Source organism: Clavelina lepadiformis, chromosome 4 (genome assembly GCF_947623445.1).
Source record: "Clavelina lepadiformis chromosome 4, kaClaLepa1.1, whole genome shotgun sequence".
In the NCBI taxonomy this organism is placed as follows: domain Eukaryota; kingdom Metazoa; phylum Chordata; class Ascidiacea; order Aplousobranchia; family Clavelinidae; genus Clavelina; species Clavelina lepadiformis.
The window spans coordinates 21,656,714-21,678,695 of record NC_135243.1 but is presented as its reverse complement, the minus strand read 5'-3'; the positions used below and the strand labels follow the sequence as shown (position 1 = coordinate 21,678,695).

General features: G+C 36.1%; 2 protein-coding genes across 14 annotated transcripts; both read right to left on the bottom strand.

Annotated features, from left to right (window-relative positions):
• Window positions 1–368: 368 nt before the first annotated feature.
• Window positions 369–1,264, bottom strand: LOC143452516 (uncharacterized). Of its 3 annotated transcripts, none has more exons than XM_076953521.1 (3): window positions 1,109–1,264; window positions 645–1,032; window positions 369–483 (listed from the first exon to the last, which is right to left on the bottom strand). In XM_076953521.1, the coding sequence occupies exons 1-2, from the start codon at window positions 1,226–1,228 to the stop codon at window positions 676–678; spliced, it is 477 nt and encodes a 158-aa protein (XP_076809636.1). In that variant the 5' UTR covers window positions 1,229–1,264; the 3' UTR covers window positions 369–483; window positions 645–675. The 3 variants fall into 3 exon arrangements, with proteins under 3 accessions (XP_076809636.1, XP_076809635.1, XP_076809637.1); XM_076953520.1 differs by having other exon boundaries at window positions 649–1,032; XM_076953522.1 differs by having other exon boundaries at window positions 653–1,032.
• A 4,606-nt stretch (window positions 1,265–5,870) lies between these two features.
• Window positions 5,871–21,982, bottom strand: LOC143452114 (uncharacterized). 11 transcript variants are annotated; one of them, XM_076952963.1, is made up of 15 exons: window positions 21,900–21,982; window positions 20,841–21,122; window positions 18,970–19,431; window positions 18,560–18,813; window positions 18,194–18,379; window positions 17,142–17,240; window positions 16,810–16,899; window positions 16,444–16,584; window positions 15,892–16,032; window positions 15,481–15,561; window positions 14,883–14,987; window positions 12,767–12,991; window positions 12,325–12,687; window positions 12,021–12,152; window positions 5,871–6,455 (listed from the first exon to the last, which is right to left on the bottom strand). In XM_076952963.1, the coding sequence occupies exons 2-15, from the start codon at window positions 21,062–21,064 to the stop codon at window positions 6,121–6,123; spliced, it is 2,838 nt and encodes a 945-aa protein (XP_076809078.1). In that variant the 5' UTR covers window positions 21,065–21,122; window positions 21,900–21,982; the 3' UTR covers window positions 5,871–6,120. The 11 variants fall into 11 exon arrangements, with proteins under 11 accessions (XP_076809078.1, XP_076809077.1, XP_076809080.1 ...); XM_076952962.1 differs by lacking the exon at window positions 21,900–21,982 and adding an exon at window positions 21,347–21,876; XM_076952965.1 differs by lacking the exon at window positions 21,900–21,982 and adding an exon at window positions 21,347–21,876 and having other exon boundaries at window positions 15,481–15,543.

Below are 21,982 nucleotides of genomic sequence, written 5' to 3'. Positions count from 1 at the left end.
ATCAAACAAAAAATGTACAGAATAAAGTGGGGAAAACCAAATTTTGGTGCAAACTGCTACATTAATAGGCTCTTGTTAACGATCAGTCGAATTATGTAATAACTCTTATTTACAATTCTTTAACATTGAAAAGATCGTCACGGTTTTAGATTTTTCACAAGTCAAAAGTTTTAACGAGAGAAATGAATTCATCCGTGTGGCTAATTTTATTTCATAAAACGTAACTTTATTACTTTTTCATAGTGCGTTTTTCTTTGTTCATCAAAGCTTTGCTCCCGCTTAAAATACTTCTAGACTAAACCGTTTAAATTTGCATGAGATTAAAAGAGTTTTGATTATATGATCGTTGAGGATGGCAAACAAAGTACACAGTTTTTGAACCATTTATTGAAATTAATTTGACGCAATACAAATTTACGCAAACATCATGCAATCCAAGTCTTTCCACAGATTTGTCAACAACTTTTGATGAAGAGTGAAGACCTGCACGAATTAATATACAGCATAAAAACACTTCTACTACTGCTGCATAATCTACTGCATAAGAACACTGGAAGTATTATAGATTACAGTAGAACAATTACAAAAGTGTTTCATTTCACAAATTTGTATAGCAGCGCTGTTAATAGCACTATTAAACATACTTACTTACTGAATGGAAATTTAGGGATTTAATTACTGATCAGCAAGCAACTTCTTGATTTCGTTAAACATAGCATGACCGAACATGTCTTTCTTGAAAGCACACGGGTCGATGCCCGGAATTTTCTTAGCTTCTTCTTCGACGAAATCTAATTGACGATTTTCTTCTGTTACTTCGTTGTTAAACTGTGTATGCAGTTTCTCAAATTCACTGATCTCTTTTGCTTGGCCTTCAACGACAGCCCTGACGCGTTTGGCATGGTCGTCTACGGCTTTGTACGTGGAAGTACCGACGTCTGCCAATTCAGGTCGCTCACAAGTCCTGATAGACTTCACGCTGTTTATTTCTCGCTGCATTTTCTCCTCGAAGCTGTCGTAATCTGAGCATGGCTGTAATAAAAAGAGAGTTTCCTGAGAAATTGAAAAGCGTGAACGGAAATAAAGAAGTTTGCCCATGCTTACTTACCACTCTGCCAAAATACCTGACAGCTTTGTTTACAAAACTTGTTACTTTTCTGATGAAGCCCCAAGCATGAGAACCTTGGCATGACATAAGAAGGACAACCAAAATTAATGCAAATTTCATTATAACGCAATTAAATGAGACAATATTACGTCACAAAAACCCACTATAAAAAGAAATAAAACGGTAAATTGAGAAATACAAAAAAAAATGTACAAATATTCCGCATGATAATGTTTAAATATCTTTCATGTTAAGTTAATGTTTCTTTACGACGAGTCGTTAATGCTTATAACAAAATCCAGTTCTTTAGCTTCGTCTTTATATAGGGATCAATTATTTTAAAACAACAAAGTTAGGACATTGAGTGAGTGAAGTGAAATGTTGTTTTAAGCTTGATCCGAGTTATCTGCGACTATGATTTCTAAATCTGTTTCAAGCATCAATTGAAACTTTTAAAGAACCCTGCTTGTTTTTAATGTGCAAAACCATTTTCTTTGCATTCTCATATCACAGATTTTCCTTTAAATATTCATATTTTTGATTTTAAGATTCAAAAATGATTTAATCATATTGAAATGCAATACGAAGATATTGTCTGCAATGAGACTTGTATTCAGTTTTCTGCTGTATCCATTTTTTTCTTACCTAAACTTTCAGAAAAATTCGACCTAAGAGATTGTTTGATACATTGCAACCGACAACGTAGATTTTGAGAGAAGTTTATTGAAATAATATTCCATAGCAATTAAACAAAAATGCAGTTAAATTGAAACAGTTCTAAACAGCTAATCACCCGTATATTGTAACACTTATGCCAATTTAACAAGGACATATTAGAGGCAGATGAGGTTTTGACAACGTATCATTAGCATAGGGGGAGCAAGAATCGAACACTCATGGAAGTTCGTTAGTAGTAAGGATTGCTCTCGTAACAGAATGCGTGAATGTTTTCAAAAACCTTACCAAGTACGAAATGAACAAGGAAGGAAATAACACTATGTTATGCCAATTTCATCGCGATTGTTCTTTCAAACGACATATTTAAAATAGTAGGCATAAAGTTAAAAATAACACTAAAGTCAACGAAAAACAAGCAAGAGGTAAAATACCGTTCATTTTTCTGCTAATAATCAAATTTCAAGAAAATGTCAAAATATTTCTTATTTTAAATATACTGTATATATAATAAAATAGATTTTTATAGTAATTTATAAATTTATAACTTTACTGATCTACAGTATTGTACAATATGGCTACCTTATGTCTTCCAGTAGAAAAAAAACTACAGTTTACACAGTCACAAAATGCATTACAATTTAACAATCGAATTATTTAGATCAGCAAACATTTTATACATTAATACGGCAAACGTTGGAAATAAAAGTGCAAAGCAGTATATTAAGATTATGTTTTTTTATCAAAACTCAAAACCTTTGCGGAAATATATGGTACGCTAATAGAAATGGGAAATTTACGTGAAGACCTCAAACACTTATATTTTGAAGTTACAGTGTTTGACAGGGAAGTGTAGCGACACACCAAGAAAGACCCTTACGTATGTGCTTAAGTGTTGGTGATAACTTGAGTTATGACGAAGACCTCCAAGCAAAACAGGAACAATAAATGAACACTCATGTGACTTTCTGTGTTTATTGCAGTTTGTTTTAGCCGGAATTCAATGAAATGTTTTCTGGGAATGATTTGGATAAGCAAGAATAACCTACAAAACCGTTTAAATCTTTGATTATTAAATAACAAATTTAGAGTTAAGCTTCGAAGTATTCAAAAACACGTTTGTTCGAAGTGGCTATAGCTATTTATAGTTATGGTTTGTACTAGCAGCGTTGGAAAGTGTGACTTGTCCAATCTGAGATTAGTTTTGATTTCATAAATTACACTTGAATCAACTTTGAACAGACCAGTAATGCAGAAATAAATGAACACAAAATAACAATCTACTACATAGATAGCATCATCCATAAACCAGGTTTACAAATGAGTCACTAAAATGCTCGGGAAGAAAGTTGTAAATTTTAGTAATTAACACTTTCCAGCATTCCCTTTATACAGATCCAAATGACTTCTGAGGATCTTCACAGACAGCATTATATCATTGATTCACAATGTGCGCATTATTGGGCGAGCAACAAAAAAATTCCGATACCTTGAAAGCACTCTATGCTTTATGATAACTTTGCACACACACAAGTGTCTTGTTCTTACTCCTGGGCAGTTGAGGCAAGTTGGACAAGTCAAGTGACATGCATGAAGCATGCAAGTTTATGTTACGATTAAGTCAGTTAGCTTATTGTTCTAAGATAACATTGCATCATTAAGTGTTCAGGAGCTAGAAATCAAGAAGACAAAACGTTTTATCAGCTCAGTAAGGACTTGTGTTTTCTTGGAAATGTGACACTTTTCTGCTGATAGAGTGCTCAGCAGTGGTTTAAAGTATACAAGAAACGTTTTCACAAATACTTAAATGTCATTGATGTGGCTGAATTATGAGCAAAACAAGAACGAGAACTGAACACTCATGTGAGCTCTTGTTTTTATTGCAGTTTGGTTTAGCAGAACTGCATTTATTTTTAGTGTCACATAAGGCACCGTCCCATAGCTTAATACAAATATATAGAAAACGGAAGGTTGTAGTAGTTAGTTTTTCACGTATTTACGTAATGTGCTTGAAAAAAATACAACATCAATACAAATATACTAAGCTTTTATGCTGAGAAGTGCTGCTATTTGGATCATCACAACCGTTAATGCACTCACTTGTATACACATCCATGCTTGGCTTTTTATCACTCAGTAATTTTCCCAAAAGCTCTGGTGCAGTTTAGAATGGAGTATGCTGAGTAGTTGAAGTTATTGTAAAAGATCCTCCGGTAACTCCTGTTGCTGTGGCAATAGAAACGGAGCCAAAATCTTCAACCTTCAACATCAGGTCAAAACATCAGGTCTGGTGTGAGCAAAATGTTTTCTGGTTTCAGGTCGCAATGTAAGTAGGACCTTTTCTTATCATGGTGGAGCAAGTAACGTAAGCCGTCACTTATTTGATGGGCAAATCGGAGCTGTAGTACCAATGGTATGTCCGCTATATCTCCTTGGAGCCAGTGAAAATCGTCCAAGTTGCCAGCTTCAACATATTCCATGATGATTGCAATACAATTGCTCCATTCTGTGATGCCATGAACAGCAACAATGTGTTGATATTTGAGTCAATAAAGAACTTTCATTTCTCTCTCAACACTGAAAATACAGATGAAAAGCTAAGTACCAATAAATGTTATATGTAAGATGAGCATAGCCTGTATCTTATGCACATAGATATCCGACAACAGTACAACCATAGTTGTAATGAAATGGAATTTTAATTAACCAAGTCAAATCAAGATATTGTTTCATACCCTGTGTTGATTTCAAATCCCTTAAAGTGTAACGATCACAACGATCTGCAAGAATATACTTTTTTGCATTTTCATGGGTATCGTATGCCATAATTCAGCTAAGATATTAAGTACAATAGGGCTTAAAGGACATTGAAAATATTTAACGCCCATACAAGTGAAGAAGCCACAGTTTTTTTTTATTCTGATAATTTGAAATGGTCTTCAAGGCTCACCTGTCCCAAAGTATAAAGTAAATACAATACACATTGATAAACTTTTCACAAATTAAATGATTTTTACAAATTAAATGATTCTTGATTCATTTTTCAAGACTGACTGCATTATATGTCAAGAAAACAAGTCACTTTGTTAGATTTTATTAGGTAACCATAATAAAGTAAAATAAAGCGGTTCCTTCTTACTTTTTCAATGTCTTTGGAAAGTCGTTCAACAGTAGGATCACTGACCATACTGTGGCGACCAATCATTCTCCCGCTGGTGGTAGTGTTTCGACTCTGACAAAGCGAGCTAATTTCCTTGATACACATTTTAGACTCAACTTCTCTGAGTCGACTATTTTGTCAGTTTGAGGCAAACAACAGGACCAGGTTTCTCTAAAAAATAAGACATGAGATATAAAGATAAACTTTCCTACATAGAGTCATATATGCTTGTTGTGGCCATGACCTTGAAACGATGACGTACAAGCTTGTGTGATGAAGCTTTTAACTATAGGTTAGGAATAATCAAGATACTTTCATTGTTTAATCGACGATTATTACGTCACCATAAAAAGTCATTAATCTACACACGCCAGTTTAAACAAGATTAAAAACTATTGGGACAAGATCTCTCAGCAAAAGATACATGATTGATAGTTTTATGTCATTAAACAAACATCATTATTTACGTGTCTCCTCCACTTGGAGGACACCGGCAGTTTAAGTCGAGGCACCCATTTGTCCCTGCTGCATTGGATTTACTAAATAACTTTAACCTGTCAAGCTGGGCGGATTACAAATGGAGCATGGAGTGGCAAGAAAATTTTTCCAGACTCCATTTCGAAGGCCAGCACATCACCACCGGAAATGCATTTTCCCAGGAGTGCTTGGACCAAGCTCAATCGCCTTAGAACTGGCGTTGGCCTCTTCCGCTCAACTATGCATAAATGGGGTATGGCTCCATCTGCGGCCTGTGAGCGTGGTGCAGAAGAGCAGACCACGTCATAACATCTTGTCCCACATACCGCCATCCTTGTGGGAACCGTGGTCTGACAACAATGGATGAAAACCTGGTCAGCTGGCTAACAAACATCTGCCCTACAATATGAGGTTTTTGTTCCCTCTCTGAAGAAAACTTAAAGAACCATCTACTCCACACGAAGAAGAAGATTATTTACGTAATAGATACATTACATCACAATAGCAGTGTTCATGTGACATAGTTTTAGAAACCATGGAACGAATAAATAGTTCTTGTGGTTTCTTTCCTTGCTACCTGGTAGAAAGCAGCCAGCACTTGAGTAACATAAAATAACGTCAATAAAAATCAAATAATGATGTGTAAATAATACACACGTAATAATGACGTAATGCGGAAATTACATTCAAATCAGGAAAATCACTTTTCAAATTTATCCACACATTCTAGTAAAGACTTTGCTGATTCTTCATGATTCTTTGAAAATATAAGTTCGGCGGTTCGTCTGAGTCCGATACATAAATAATTGCGTCGATCTGCTGGTGGTGATATGTTCGTTGCCATGGTGACGAGTTTATTGCAGATGGCTTTGACGTCACCATCCAGATTGAGAAGAATCATCAATCGTAAGCTTGATAATATGTTCCAGAAGCGGGAATATCCCGTCAAGTGCTTTCGTTTTTGAAGGAAGTTGTAAACGTCATTTCCTTTATCCCTCGTCATGGTTGGATAGTCTTGGTACAATTCGCACAAATCTAAGAAACAAATATAATTATAGTCACAATTATACAAAACTAACATTGATAATGAGTAATTTATCCAAACAGCTTGCATAGCTGGAACAAATGTGTTCAAACGCACGTTGACGTCACAATAAATATATTCTAACATAACATATGAAATAATTAAATAGATAGTTTAGTCGAATTAAAAATACCAAAAAATTTAACAATTAACCACATATAGACATGGTACCTGTTACTTTCCATAATAAATAACTGATCACGTGCAATAAGAACAAAGTTTACTAGCGAGATAAAGATCGCTACAGTCAGAAATCATTGAGGTTATTGACACAAGTGAAGATTATCTCGTTGTTAACAGCAAATTAATGGCGATTTTAACAGATGCTTCTCATTTCAGTCTGGTACGTCATAACATGCGTTGTGCGAGGGCATTCAATTAAGTAACAAACATGACGTCATAATACAGAGAAATCCTTACTATAAACAAGAATAGAGAGAAATAACTCATGGACCCAAAAATCTTTAAATTCGCCATCTTCATCGCTTGCTTCAAAAATAGATTTTAAAATATCTTCGTCAGCATCGTCTGCACACACGATGTTTAATTCACTTTCGATGTCAGCGCAATCATCAATGCAGTCATCGTCTTCGTAGATTGGGTGGTCTTCGGTGCCATCTAGAGCAGTTGTTACGCAACAAATTTTTAAATGATGATGCCACCATATCTTCAGGTATACTTTGCCATGCATTCTTAATCCACTGACAAATTTCTACGATTGTAGGCCGACAAATTGGGCCATTCTTTGTAATACTTTTTTGTCTTTCCGCTATCCACCAATTCCACTGCTCACGCAATTTCGACTTAAAGATTTGTTTAAACTAACGTCCAGTGGTTGAAGCATAATTTGTCATGTCCCCGGGAATAATTGAAAAGTCGGTTGTCATTTTCTTTAACTGACCTTTGACCTCGCTTTATCGGTGGCATCGGAAAACAAAACAAGCAACGATCGTTGCTTACGTAGCCCTCCTGGTCGTCTGCTCAAACAGTTTCAATCCAATCACGTGTTAGACTGGGATCGAACCACTTTTTTCGTTCATCTGTAACTCAATGTCAGTTGGTAGCTTCTCTTTCGGTTTTCCACTTGAAAACAACATAAGGCGGTAGTTTTGCGCCATCACCAGTTACCGAAAGCATCACAGTAAAATGATTTTATCATTGCCTGTCGTTCTAACGTGGACAGATTTCCCACCCTTGAAATCGAGTATTGGTTGATACGGAATATCTAAGGTCACCGGGGTCTGGTCAGCGTTTCCAATTAGAGAGAAATTGTATTTCTTCTGGGTAGGCTACGTCGTTTGATTATGAACCGCTGGAATTGTCCTAGCTTATGTTCAAAATTGGACGATAGTTTCTGGGCTATGTGGGTGCGACGACGAATTGAGAGTTTTTGGCGTTTTAGAAGACCCTGACTCCATCCAACACCTGTTTTAAAGTTGCTGACTGCACCACAAGTAACTTATTAGTTATTACTTGCCGTGTTAATTCAAGACGCAAAAGTAATGTAACAGATAAAGGTGAGACTCAAAGGCGGTGGAAAATAAAAAAAGGCGAGACTCAAAAAGTCTAGACCACGGGTCCGCAACCTTTAGCATTGAAAGAGTCATTTGGTGTCGTTTCCGCCAAACTAAAACTTACTCTGAGCGACAACACCTAATTGACTACTTAAGACAAAAAACCTAACGCTACATATATAATCCGAACTAATGCTTTACAGTTACACGCAAAAACTTCAGTAGTTACCCTCACACAATTCTCACTACAACGATGACAATCCGCATAGTCACCAAACAAAAACAAACTTAGGATCACGTGACTGGCAAGCAGTCATGCGTATTATTCCCGCGAAAATCACTGTGTAGTACAGTACAGTCATCTCCCGGTTAAGTACGCAACTTGATCCTGAGTAGTTTGTGCGAACTTATGTGGTAGGTGCGTACTTAGCAGTTATGCAGCCACCTAGTGAAGGTATACGTGGCCAAAGCGGTTGTGAATGCGTGTACCCAATACACAAGTTTTGCATTTATTACGTCATTCACGATGCGTTGCTCATGTTCATTCATTCATAAAAAGTTTTCTGTTGTGTGGTTTTGTATGCAATTCTTTTCTGCTAGTGTACGGTACAGCACAAGTAATTTGTTGGGTACAATTTTCTCGTTCGCATGATGTCAGGTAAAGGTAAGCGTTTAAGTGAATCCCAAAGATTGGAAGTCATCGCCAAGCTGTGTGTGCCGTCCGCTCCGAGTAAAAGAAGTCTCGCAAGAGAGAATGGCGTGAGTGAAGCTGCTATCCGAAAGATTTTGAAAAACCGGGAAGTTATTCGAAAGCGTTCTTTGATGTCTGAGGAGACAAAGACAAAAACGTTTCGAGCATCCGTTGGTCAATTTTCTGAGCTGGAAGATATTCTACATCTTTGGATTGATAGCATGCGCCGTGCAAGTCTTCCCGTTCCCCCCTTACTGGTCATTGCAAAAGCAAAACAAATCGCTCAACAATTATCGATATCAGAAGATGATTTTCAAGCGTCGTGGCAGTGGCTTAGTCGATTCAGAGCACGTCGAGGATTGCACAAAATTCTTCTTCATGGTGAAGGAGCTGAAGTGGACAATTTTGCGCTGTTTTAAGTCTATGGATATTTCAATTGACAAAGACGAGCTAGAAGGATTTATGCATGTTGATGAAGAGAATAATGAAGAGTATTCACAAGCGATTTTAGGTGACGTAAATGAGGTGTTGGAAACGATACAAACTGAAAATGATGACACTGACGATGAGGCTGGCCCAAGCAACGATTGTGCACCTGTCGAAACAGCATCGTTTTTCATGGCTTTGAACAACTTTACAACAAAGTGCTTGAAGTTGAGGATCAGCTGCTGTGTCCTGCCTTACAAGATCAAGCAGGAGGTGCTTACGATTATCTCAAAAGCACTTTTGAATGCTTTTGGCGAAAACTGAGACAGGTGACGTTGGAAGCCAAGCAAAAAAGAATGCAAAATATGCATCAGATGACTTTGCACGACATGTTTAAGCAGTGAACTATTGTTAAGTTGACGTTTAACTTTTCCTGACATCCAGTTAATGTGCTTGCTGTTTAAAATAAATAAATTGTTGAAAAAATTGAACCCAGAATTTGTGAAGAATTTTTGCGTACTTATCTGGGATGCGAACTTAAACGGGTGCGTACTTAACCGGGAGATGACTGTATTTACATAAGATTTTCCACGTCCGAATAAAACATTCTAAATAATAACCAGACAAACGCGTAAAGTTATAACATTGTGACACTAATAAACACCATTATTTATTCACATTTAAGTTTTCCTAAATGAGCTCGTTGGCTCTGAGTCGCGGGAGCCAGATCACAGAGATGAAAGAGCCGCAGGTTGCCGACCGCTGAGTGACTCACTCTAGAGCAGAGGTCGGGAACCTTTTTGGCGAAAGAGCCATGAAAGCCACATATTGTTAATTTTATTTTCGTTAGAGCCATATAATATTTTTCAACATTTAATGCAACCAACATGTGCATTTTTAAGCAAAACCAACAATTTTAGACAACGGTAAATGTGTGAATTTACTCTTTAATAACATGCTACTTACTGTTAATGCGATTTCTGGTGCTGCATGGTACAGAAATTACAAAACAACAAATAACAGAAAAGTTTTATTCGTAACAATTGTGCTAAGAAATGCCAGCTTAGATTTATCTGCGAGCCAGATGCCGTCATCAAAAGAGCCATATCTGGCTCGCGAGCCATAGGTTCCCGACCCCTGCTCTAGAGTCTAGACCAGGGATGTCCAACCTGCGGCCCGCGGGCCACACTGCGGCCCACCTGAGATTTTTGTGCGGCCCGCTAGTCATTTTCACTCCAAAAGTAGTATTTTGAACTTTGAATCTTAGCCTAATTAAAATGTATCAGTCAGCTTCTAGGGGCGCAGTAATAGTATAGTATGGGAGCAACAGGATTATATATAACTTAAAGACTGGAAGAATTAAAGCACGCGCTTTAATTGTTTCTTTATGTACTCTTTTTCCTGGAAATTTAATAGGTTCTGCGGCCCATTGCATTATTTCAAGTGACAATGCGGCCCACTATAACAAAAGTTTGGACATCCCTGGTCTAGACTCTAGACCAGTGGTTCCCAACCGCGGCTCCAAGGTAGCTTTCTTGCGGCTCTCAATGACCCCTGAAAATCCCACAAAAAAATAAAAAATCTGTTGGCAACAATTAGGGCGATTATTTTTTGAGTTGTCAAAAAAAGTCAAAAATTGGTCAAAATTTATAGCGTTAGGTCAAAATTGTTTACAAATTTTTCATTTTATATCTTACAGTTACACCTTGTAGCCTACTTTATACTGCTGTGAATGGTCCATTGTCTACTTATTGTCAATCATAAACCGCCTCCTGAATCCTAAACCACAATTGCGCCTCGATTTGACAAAGTTTTTAAAGCTCAAAGCCAATGCCAAGTTGGACATTAAATTGATTTGTGTTATTTTTCTTGTTAGTGTTGCTATTCGTTGGTACATGATTTCATGCTTTAAAATTTTCGTTATAATTACTTGAGTCTTTTCATGCGGCTCCATACGTACTATGAAGTTTAAAATTCGGCCCCGACACCAAAAAAGGTTGGGAACCACTGGTCTAGACCGTGAGGGAACACAAGAAAGTGGGTGCAGGACTGCAGGCACATCAAACAAAACTTTTTCTCCACTATTGTTAGCAAAACAATCAAGAAAACAAGGCATTCAGATAAGTAGAGCGCGATTAAACAAAGGTGACGTCATAATATACACAAATATGTACAATAGAGAAAAAATTGCCACTTTCAAGCGATTGCAACAGTCTAACACAGCGGTTCCTAAAGTATGGGTTGCTAACACAAATAAACAACATGTTGGTTCCCAAATAAGGGTCGCGAAGAGTCAAAATATGGGTCGCACCAAGGCGATGCAAACTTATGTTTGTAATAAAATACATTGCTCCATGGTGAGTGGATCAAGTTACCCCTGCTTGTCTGTGTCTGTCTGTAGTGTAGGCCCATAGGTACTTAAGAAAAGAGTAGATTGCTGACACAGCAAACGAACTTAGCAACTGTTATGTTATGCAATCGTTATTTTTTTGTGTTAAAATGCGTTGTTTGAAGCTTGGGCAGCGAGATGTTCACCAAACTCGGACTTGGGTCGCGCTCAAAAACGTTTGGGAACCGCTGGTCTAACAGGTCGCATGTTTAATTTGCTTATTATGACGTCATTAAGACGAGACAATCGTAACGCTATGATTTTAATTATTACGTAATATGTAGAAGAGAAAGAAACGGATATGACGCGCTGTGCAGATGCTTTGCAACGAAAATTAACAAAACCTAACAATTTATATTGCAATTGCGTCATAGTGATGTCATTTCCTGAAACGTTCAATGGGAGGAATGGGTTCAATTACGTAAATATCTATGACGCAATCAATGACAACATCATCCAAGATTAAACAAAGACAACAAATATTTTTATTTCTTACTATTAATTGTGCGGTGAATATTTTCCATCTTCCATTGCTCGCTCCTATCTTCCACTTCGTGCCTTGCGTGAATTGATTTGATGTAGAACGCCTCAGCTTCCTCGAATTGGTTGTTGAAGTAGTTATAAAAACCTAAATAATTATAAATCAATGATTACGATGAAACATTTTAAAATTTCAAAACTCGATAATCAACCATAATAATTCAAAATGACGCCATAATCATCTATTCATAAACGAACAAAGAATTAATTATTATTTTAAAACATAAATTGCTATTTGGTCATGACGTTGACATACGAACCTATATCATTGCAGCATACTGAGTACAACGACATCTTTCTACATCCATCGCCGAATGTGGATTCCAATGTGGTTATGGCCGGTTGGAGAACTTCGATTGCACGCGAGTATTCAGCAAGATAACTATGGCACGATGCGATGGTCAACCAACATTGAGCTTTCGATGTTGCCACCAACTTTTCATCATCGACTTTTACTGATTGGATGGTTTGAACGAAGCCAGTCATGCGTGAAATCATATGACGATATGTGGTTCGTTGCAGATTTTTATCGTATCGCACTACAAAGTTCAAACATTCAACTGCGCATCTCTTCATCAGTTTCACTTTCTCAGTAGGACCATCAATCTGTTTGTGAAGATCACCTGCGCACAATACAAGTTTGAGTAATCTTACTTGAGTTTGCTAAGTGCTTAAGAATGTTTAACGTTTGAGTAAGATCACCTGCAAGAAACAGAAGTGTCAATATTGTCGATGAGTATTTCTCACGACTCAGAGTCGACATGAAATTGATGATGTCATTTCCGATATCGATTGCATCATTACCGGTTACGAAGGTGGTCTTCATTGCAGATTTTAGATCTTGACAAACCGTCAGTGCTTCGTCTATTTTTTGATTTGAAATCAGATCATTTATAGATGAGATTTTTTCACTCATAATTTCTAACCCTGCAATGAAAACGAATCAAAATTTTAGTTTCAAATAATCAATTTTTAACCCTGTTTTAAAATTGATGTATTAAATATAATTTTTTGCTCTGTATTATACAGCGATACCCAATAGGCATGTTACATCTCTGTAACAAAATTATCCTTTATCTGAACAAGCCGATTTTATTGTTAATGACTTCATAAGCATGGTCTTAACTAAAGATAACAGTTGGATTATTATGGGAAGTCCCGGACGTAAGCCGAAACTGATTAAACTTGTTGTAGGCCGTAGAGGATTTGAGAGTTGTCATAATGAAATAATTTTTGTGATGTTACTTTTTTTCCATTCACATTGGATAAGCTGCAAACGCGTAAATAACTTTAAAATGTTTTAAACGCATTTTTTGCTATTATATAATTCGTTTAGGTTTATTGTTTTCGTTGCAAAGGTTTTGGCTTTAGGAAGATTTGTGACTTTTTTATTGTGGTTCTTGCATTTCTTAACTTTGGCCACCTCAGGTCTATTGCCTGCAATCACATATCCTTCATATAAGTCAGACCTCGTTAATACGGACCACTTTGTTTCGTCATAAAGTGTCGGTTTAGCGGGGTGTCTGGATTATCGAAAAGCGAAAAATTAATCAATCTTGCAAATTCAGCTCCGTATTTAAAAAGCAGATGCATCTTACTTCAATTCAAAGTACCGAGTTTCTGGCTGGACAGCAACTAAAACAAAATTATATTTTTTATATGATCCAACCCAGTGTCGAACCCCAGAACTACCGTATTAAAGACGAATGCTCCAATCACTAAGTTATCTCCACAATTAAATTTTTTTACAAAGCCCAATGCTGTGTGATGCCAATGACCAATGCCCAATTATTCCATGAAAAGTTAACTGTTTACAGAAATAGTTTAAACTTATCTTAAAACAACACCTGGACTTTGCTCCGTAGATAATTAATAAATACATAATCTTTACATGTGAGGCATGATTCAATGAATAAACCTCAAAAAGTAGACAGAATTGGAGTAGATAGTCTGGTTTTACACTGCGCTGTGCTACGGTATAGTTTGGACAGTAATGCCAACCATTGCTTGGAGCTAAGTACGATTTAAACTACTAAGTACGATTACCGCAAGATGGCGCACAATACTACGATTGAGTGTAAAATATCTATTATGTTTTAGTTCAGCGATAATTAATTTAACACGCCTTAGCAACTCAGCAATTAAACAGGAAGCCAGATCTAGTATAAACATTTGCAAGGAATAAGCAACTTATCAGAATTGCGCATTTTTGCCTTTCTAGCTGTTAAACAAATAATAATTTTAACCAACACATGTTTACTTGTTGACGAGTTTAAGCTTTCAATGCTGTGAATGTGAAACTTCTTCGAAGATCTTTGACCACATTTAAATAAGCGAAGTCGAAAACAGGTTGCTTATGTACAAAGAAGATGGATTTTACAGGTCGTATGATAAAAGATATTACAACTAACACGGGCAGGATAATTGGTTAAGTTATGTGACATGTAGTGACTGGTTATGAAAAACCTACGGAGTAAAGTGATGCTTGTTAAGATGACTCCACAAAACTGTCGTGCTCTTATGAAACAAGATATATCCAAGGACATCTTATACAGGTGATAAACTTTTACTTTTAGTTGATCTTAATTTAACTCTGGAATTTTAAGATCATTTTAAAGGAATGTTATTTTGCATAAACACATATTATTATTGGTAAATTCCTGCGAAAGAAAAAAACTTCACTCTGAAAATGAATTTGAAGCAAACGAATTGAAAAGATGACAAAAGCAAAGATCCGGTCGTTACAAGCGTCTACAATAAAGTGATACTTGCTGATTTATTTGTTTACACAAAACAGTTTAAACGCAAGTTAAGATACCTGAACGATTATTGGGTTTGTTTGCATCAACCGAGCGATTTGACAATCTGAAAAACTTTCTGAATCGACTCATCATTGTCTCTGTACCAGTCAACGTTGTCTGCTCTGTGAATCAAAATAAGAGAAGATGAAATAAATTATTGCATTAATAAGCTGCAAGATGTTCCAGCACTGTATGAAAGTGGAATTGTAAAGTATCGAAATATTTGTCCAAGGATTGAGAAAATGCAATCTGGCACTCAATCTTTAATGCTCCAGCCTGGTATGAGGAGCTGGTTGCTGTGTGTTATTCGATTGATACAGATTTTTTGATTTTCAGTTTACAGTTTATGCCCAGATTTGGAATTGATTACAGTTGATTTCTTTGTACGGGCAGTTATCGAAACCAGTTAGCACGTTTTGGCGTTTTAGCTACTGTATTATAATGCTGATAGCCTGTTACGTAACCTATATACCTACAAATGCATAACTGGATAAACTTTTGATTATTTCGACTAAAACAACCCCCCTCAATAACAATTCCATAAACGTTTTTACTCTACACTATTTTAGAATCACAATCTCAGCCTTTGCCTCATCGATTGGAATTTTCATTTACCCAGGGATGATCCCTCACGTGTTTCTCTGGCTCCATCAGGTGGTTCATGTTCCGGCTTTAATTCTGTGACAGTCAGAGCAACTGGAAGTGAATTTAGTAAGAACATAGTTGCCAAGATCATGAAAACTGCTCATGTTAATCACACTCAGTAAAAATGGTACTTGTTAAATAAGTTCTATTAACTTGACATACTCTGTTATTTCATGAAATTAATAGAAAATATTTCAAGTATATATACTGGCATCAAAGTATGTATATTTTATGACATCAATACATATTTTACAACTTCTCTACGTTTTGTGTCGACATTGGTTTATCTTGGTCAATTTTTTTCAATTTTCAAGAATGTCATTTTTAATACTTAGGTCTATGTATAGTTATAAATCATATAACTGATAATTAATTATATACCAGTTTGAACATTCGTCAACAAACCGCTTTTTTGAGGGGATGCCCCTTGTTTTATACCTGGGGATTCCCGGGTTGTAGGAGTAGAGGAACCTACATTTACTTCATCCTGGATGGATGTGGCAGAGGTTGAGGAAGATTGCTCTGTTGGTTAAACAAATTAAAGTCAGGGATGAAAATCTGTGTCTGGTTAGAAATGTGTAAGTAATTTTTCAACATTTCTGAAAAGTTTGGCATCCGATTACAAGGACAAGTGTCATTTAATTCAAGTGCAAGTGTCAGTAATGTGTTCATGGCAAATAAGATGATTTAAAAAAAAGGAATTATAAGCAGTTCAACATTTCTGGGAAGTGGGAGCTAGAATGGTACTTAGCAGTCTTACAGGCTTGACGGAAAAAAGCTGGATTTTGTTTTCTGTCTCACATGGTAGCTGATAGCTCTAATGTCTCTCTTAGTAGCCTAACATTTAGTGCTTTTGTATGTAGTTAGAATAGGTGATTCATTGCAGAGTATTGATATGCTTTTAAAATGTCTAATTAATAATTAATCATATACCAGTTTGATCAGATGTCAGCAAAACAATTTCTTCAGGGGATGTCCCTTGTTTTATACCTGGGGATTCCCGGGTTGTAGGAGTAGAGGAACCTGCATTTACTTCATCCTGGATGGTTGTGGCAGAGGTTGAGGAAGATTGCTCTGTTGGTTAAACAAGCTAATGTCAGGGATGGGAATCTGTGTCAACATGCATATGTCGGATGTAACTGAACAAAAGTAAAGAAATAGATGAAATTGTAGAAAAGATATTGTGGGTTATATAACGTTAAGTGCATCATGCTCACGGAAGAGTACAAGCAAACATGGTCTTATTTTATTTATTATTTGCAATTACTTAGATATTTTTCTCCGACTTTCTCTATTTACCTGAAGATGATTTGGCAACATCACTTGCAGTTTCACCAGCTCCATCTGCTGGTTCAGTTTTCGGTTTTATTTCTGTGACAGTCTGAGCTGCTGAAAATGAGTTTAAGATCAAAACAACTGAAAAAATCATAAAAAGTAGTGATTGAATGTGATGAGTGTTTACAGTAAACTGAACAGGCACTGATTTATGCTCACATCTACTTCCTTCTTTAAACTTGTTTAATTTTCCAAATAAAATAATTTAAAACACTAAAAAATTTTTCACCAAAGCTGGTCTTGACTAATCAACTTCAAGTTTAATGGATTTTACTTGAAAACAACAAACATTGAACCTGATGTCACTTGTTCTGTATCAGAAGGCTCTTGGATTTGGAGAGCAGGGAGATCTTCATTCACTTCATCCTGGATGGATGTGGCAGAAGTTGATTGCTCTGTAGATGAAACAAGAGAAAATTTATTTACAGGAAAATTTGCTTAAGTCGCCATCTTAAGAGGAACAGAAAAAGTGGTGACTTACGCAAACAACACAAAATCAAAATTTTTAATGCAATTTTCGGGGAACAACATTTAGATTAAAAACTCCGTAAATTGTTTTTGGTTAGAACATAATGCTTGTCAAGATTTTAAGATTTTAATTTTGTACATAGAATAGCTTGCTTAAAAAGCCAAAATCTACTTAACAGACACTACCTTGTATCTAACAGCTCTACACTCGAAAGCAAAAGCAAAACTGCACTATAAAAACGACATTACCTATGTAATATAGCTAGTCTCATTCTCATCGTCACTCTGCAATCTCTGGCTAAACCACTTCGTCTGACTGTAGCAAAACTAACTAACCGAAGGAGAAACTAAAAACAGTCTAAAATGGTTTCCTTTTCCTTCATAACTGTACATCGTAATAAGGTTGTGTTATGTTAACAAGGATCGCAGATGGCTGGGCGATACAGCTGTAGTGTACTCATAGCAGATTAACTTTGTAATCATGCTGACAAAGCGTTTTAAACGTCTGACTATTTATGCGAATTATTTTGGTCATAGTAGCAAGAACGGCGGCGAATTAAACCAATAGACGAGTTAGGCAAAGATGACTTCGCCACACTTGACACTACAATAGGCTTTCTGCCAGGACCAAGGAATAGGCGACGGCTTAGGTGAACTGACGACTTAGCCGAAAGAGTTCTACAGTACATGTACAATCTTTATTATCATATTTATGTTAGATATAGCTCCATGAATAAGCCTTTAGAAATTAATGAGCTTAAGGAATGGTTTGTTTCAAAACGTTAATCCATGAAGTTAAAAGTTAATGAAGCTAAAAAACATTAAAAAACTGACCAACATTTCATTAATGGAGCCAAATAGACAAAAGCAACCAAAAAACCTGATGTTGTCAAATAAGCAGTAGATGGTTGTGGTCCTACTTCAAACGGAGATGAAAATTCACTCAGCTCTATTTTCACACTGCTTGGCGTTGACTCAGGTTCCTCATTCTTTTTAAGATCAGATATGTGGTAGGTGATGTCAGATTTGTTCAACGAACGCAGCCTTTCATCAATTTCATCATAGACTGGAAAATCATAAAAAACAAATATTACTTTGACAACAAATAAAGTAAAGAGCAACAAAATCATCCAAATTTATTTAGTACTAGTAATGGTGCTTAAAATATCACGGCAATATAGTTATATATATGATATGCTTTGTATGTAGGAATAATATGGCAGCATAATTAACACGTGCTATTTACCTAGTTGTATATCTGGTCGATTCTTTGCCTTGAAATCCCAGCATCGAACCATGATATCTTTTAAGAACTTAAAGATATCAAAGTCTTCAGGTTTGTCTTTCAATGATGATTCAGCGTCATCCAGATATTTTTGTTTTGGTTTTTGTCCACAATGAATTATAAGATGGGTAATTAAGGCCGGCTTTGGAGGAAAAGGATCATCAGAAGAAAATGCAGGATGCCTGGTGAGGATTGCATAGAGCACCATCCCATAGCTAAAATATAAAATACAAGAGAGAATGTAGTTTTACTCTTACTTCACTGGTTTAACTTAGGTTGGAAACATTTATAACAGCAACAAATGTATAAATAATTCTTTCACTGGCATTTCAAGCTGTTTCATTCACAAAAATAAGAAAACGTTTTCTCACCTGTACACATCCATACTTGGCTTTTTATCACTTAGTATGTTTCCTAAAAGCTCTGGTGCAGTGTAGAATGGAGTATGCTGAGTAGTTGAAGTTATGGTAAAAGATCCTCCGGTAACTCCTGTTGCCATGGCAATAGCAACAGAGCCAAAATCTGCAATCTTCACCGTCAGATCTAGTGTGAGCAAAATGTTTTCTGGTTTCAGGTCGCAATGTAAGTAGGATCTTTTCTTATCATGGTGGTGCAAGTAACGTAAGCCATCACTTATTTGATGGGCAAATCGGAGCTGTAGGAGCAATGGAATGTCCGCTATATCTCCGGGGAGCCAGAGAAAGAAGTCCAAGTTGCCAGCTTCAGCATATTCCATGATGATACCAATACAATTGCTCCATTCTGTGATGCCATGAACAGCAACAATGTGTTGATGTTTGAGTCGATAAAGAACTTTCATTTCTCTCTCAACACTGAAAATACAAGTGATACAGCTGGAAATTAAGTCAATTAAGTTGATTTTTTTCTACTTTTTATTTGGTGTCTGATGTCACAATGTACACTGTTTTATAAATTTTAATTATCGATTGTCGACTTAAGTAAAATCAAGATATCTCAATAGTCGAATATAAATGTGATGCAATAATAAACAGGAAATACCTAAATAATGAGTTATTTGAAACAAAGCGTTTAAAGTCAAGCTATGTTGGTTGTTACATTGTAGCGGTCACTAGATAAAACTTTTTGTGTCACTAGTGGGCATTTAGGAGCCCCTGCTTATATTTACATTGAAAAATAATTATGTATTTGCGAAGCAGGTAAATTGTGGATGCAGAAACTGACGCTGATACTATGCCCGCATATGAGCTCTTGCTGACAAAAAGAATCAGACGAAGGAAAGTTTTCACATTGATGAAAGTGAGAAAGCAAACCTAGCAACTTATTGCGTACTCAATCGAAAACAACGGAACTATAAACTTGCTTGAACGAATTTATGGTCAAATGCATGTGATATTTTACATTAACGACAAAACAATTTATATTCTAAAAAAACTGCCATCATTAATAAAAATGACCTAAAGAACAATCCAAACCCAGCTACTGTATGCCTGCTTGAACGCATGATGTTCTATGCTACGTACAAAAATCAAGTATCTGGCGACGTTCAATACCAAGTGCTGCAAAGGAAATACACTTTCCTAAAATGTAAGAAAATACAATCTTACAAAACACCAGGCTACTGCGCCAAAGAATAGATCCTAAAACTACTTTCTTATCTGAGGTGAGTAGCGACGATCAACAGTTTATTGCTTCTTTTCAATTTTCATGTTTCCCTCATATCAGTTTTTTAGCTCATGGCTCCACAACTAACTAAGTTTCATGAAATGCAACTGTTTAAAATCAACCGTAAAAACTATACAGACGTTAGCACCTTAAATACACAAGTCAGTTGAAGCACCTGAATGTCATTTTCTTATTGATATTGATTTTATCGATAAAGAATTTCTTTTTTCTATTGCCGAAAACACGCAACGGTATCTTTCTCACTTTGCCTAACAACAGCACAGCAACAAAAGGCTGAGCACGCTCGTTTTTACGAATGTTGTTCACTGATTATTATATCCATACGCAACATTGCCTTATTATGACAAACCATGCAGTAAACTTAGATTACATGTGTGATGAATAGTAAAAGACGATTGTGTGGGCAGTTAATGTGTCTAGCAATCTGCTTTCAAGCTAATGTTTAAGATGAACTTCTGACAACACTTAGGCTACTGTTTTTAACGGTTAATCGCATAAAATAGCTTGGCAAATTGACTATGCGATTAACTGGTTTCGACTGTATAAAATAATCTAATGTATGGTAAGTTAAACTTACTTCATCATGACTTTATCTTTGTCTATGGAAGGTCCTTCAAGTTTGAAACATTTAACGACGACTCTTCCCAGTTGATCGTGGATGCATCTTCTAGCTGTAGCAAAACTTCCTCTGCCCAATAAATCCTCTTTATCCCAACTCGTCTTCAAACTGGATGCTTCGTAAGATTGACATGATGACGTTATTCTTGCGTTGTATTTTGTGGCACTCAAAACTTGAGCCATGTGAAAGAGCCACCCACAACTTGTGGACTCCCGACTCAACAATGGAAAATGACCCTACCTACGAAAACAAATCGAGCGAACACATGTTTAACAAAATAACTTAATTGAAGCTTTTACAAAATTAAATCATTTCACTGTTAAACTATATAGATTCATATTTAATAAAACAAGATATTTTATTACTTTGAAACCTTGTTAAAAATTAAAGAAAATCAAAGATAGATACAAAATAGGATGAATATTCTAAGCACATGCATTTAATTTTGAGAGTGACTATTTTACCGTATGTAGGTCACGCAGCCTGTTGTTGAAGATATTCGGTTAGGTTAGGAGAATGGGCATGTAAAAATTTGATTTTAGCTATTCAAAGTTTTATTTAAACTTTCCAGTAGGTGAGAGTTTGGTTTGAGAAAATTAGTTTTAAATTGACTAGGTATGAGCTATAATGTTGTAATCTATTCTATGTCATTTTAGGTGGAAAATTAGAAAATTTTTTATTTCAAAGAGTAGCCTTATTGCAGTTTACTCCTTTTTCAAGGCAACTTCAGCAGCCAGTAAAATAAGTATCTACTTTACCTGCCGCCAACTACTCAAGTAGATAAAATAACACTGGTCTACAAAAACAAAAAAATTTTTGTTGCATGAACTTTGATTATTGATTTAGGCTAAGTTTTGGTTGCTGAATCCAATTCTGAGCTCAGAATTGCTCTATCACGTCAGGTTTTTTCGCTGCGCATTATCCCCAATTTCATAAATTAATCAAATTTTAACTTTCGTTAGTGACGGTACGGTGAGCGTATAACAGCAAAAGATCAAATATTGTTATTGAAATCACCTATGATGAAACCTCAGGTGGAAGTTTTGTTGTAGCACAAAATAACTGAGTTTTCACTTTCAGTAAACTTTAATCTAGTCTAG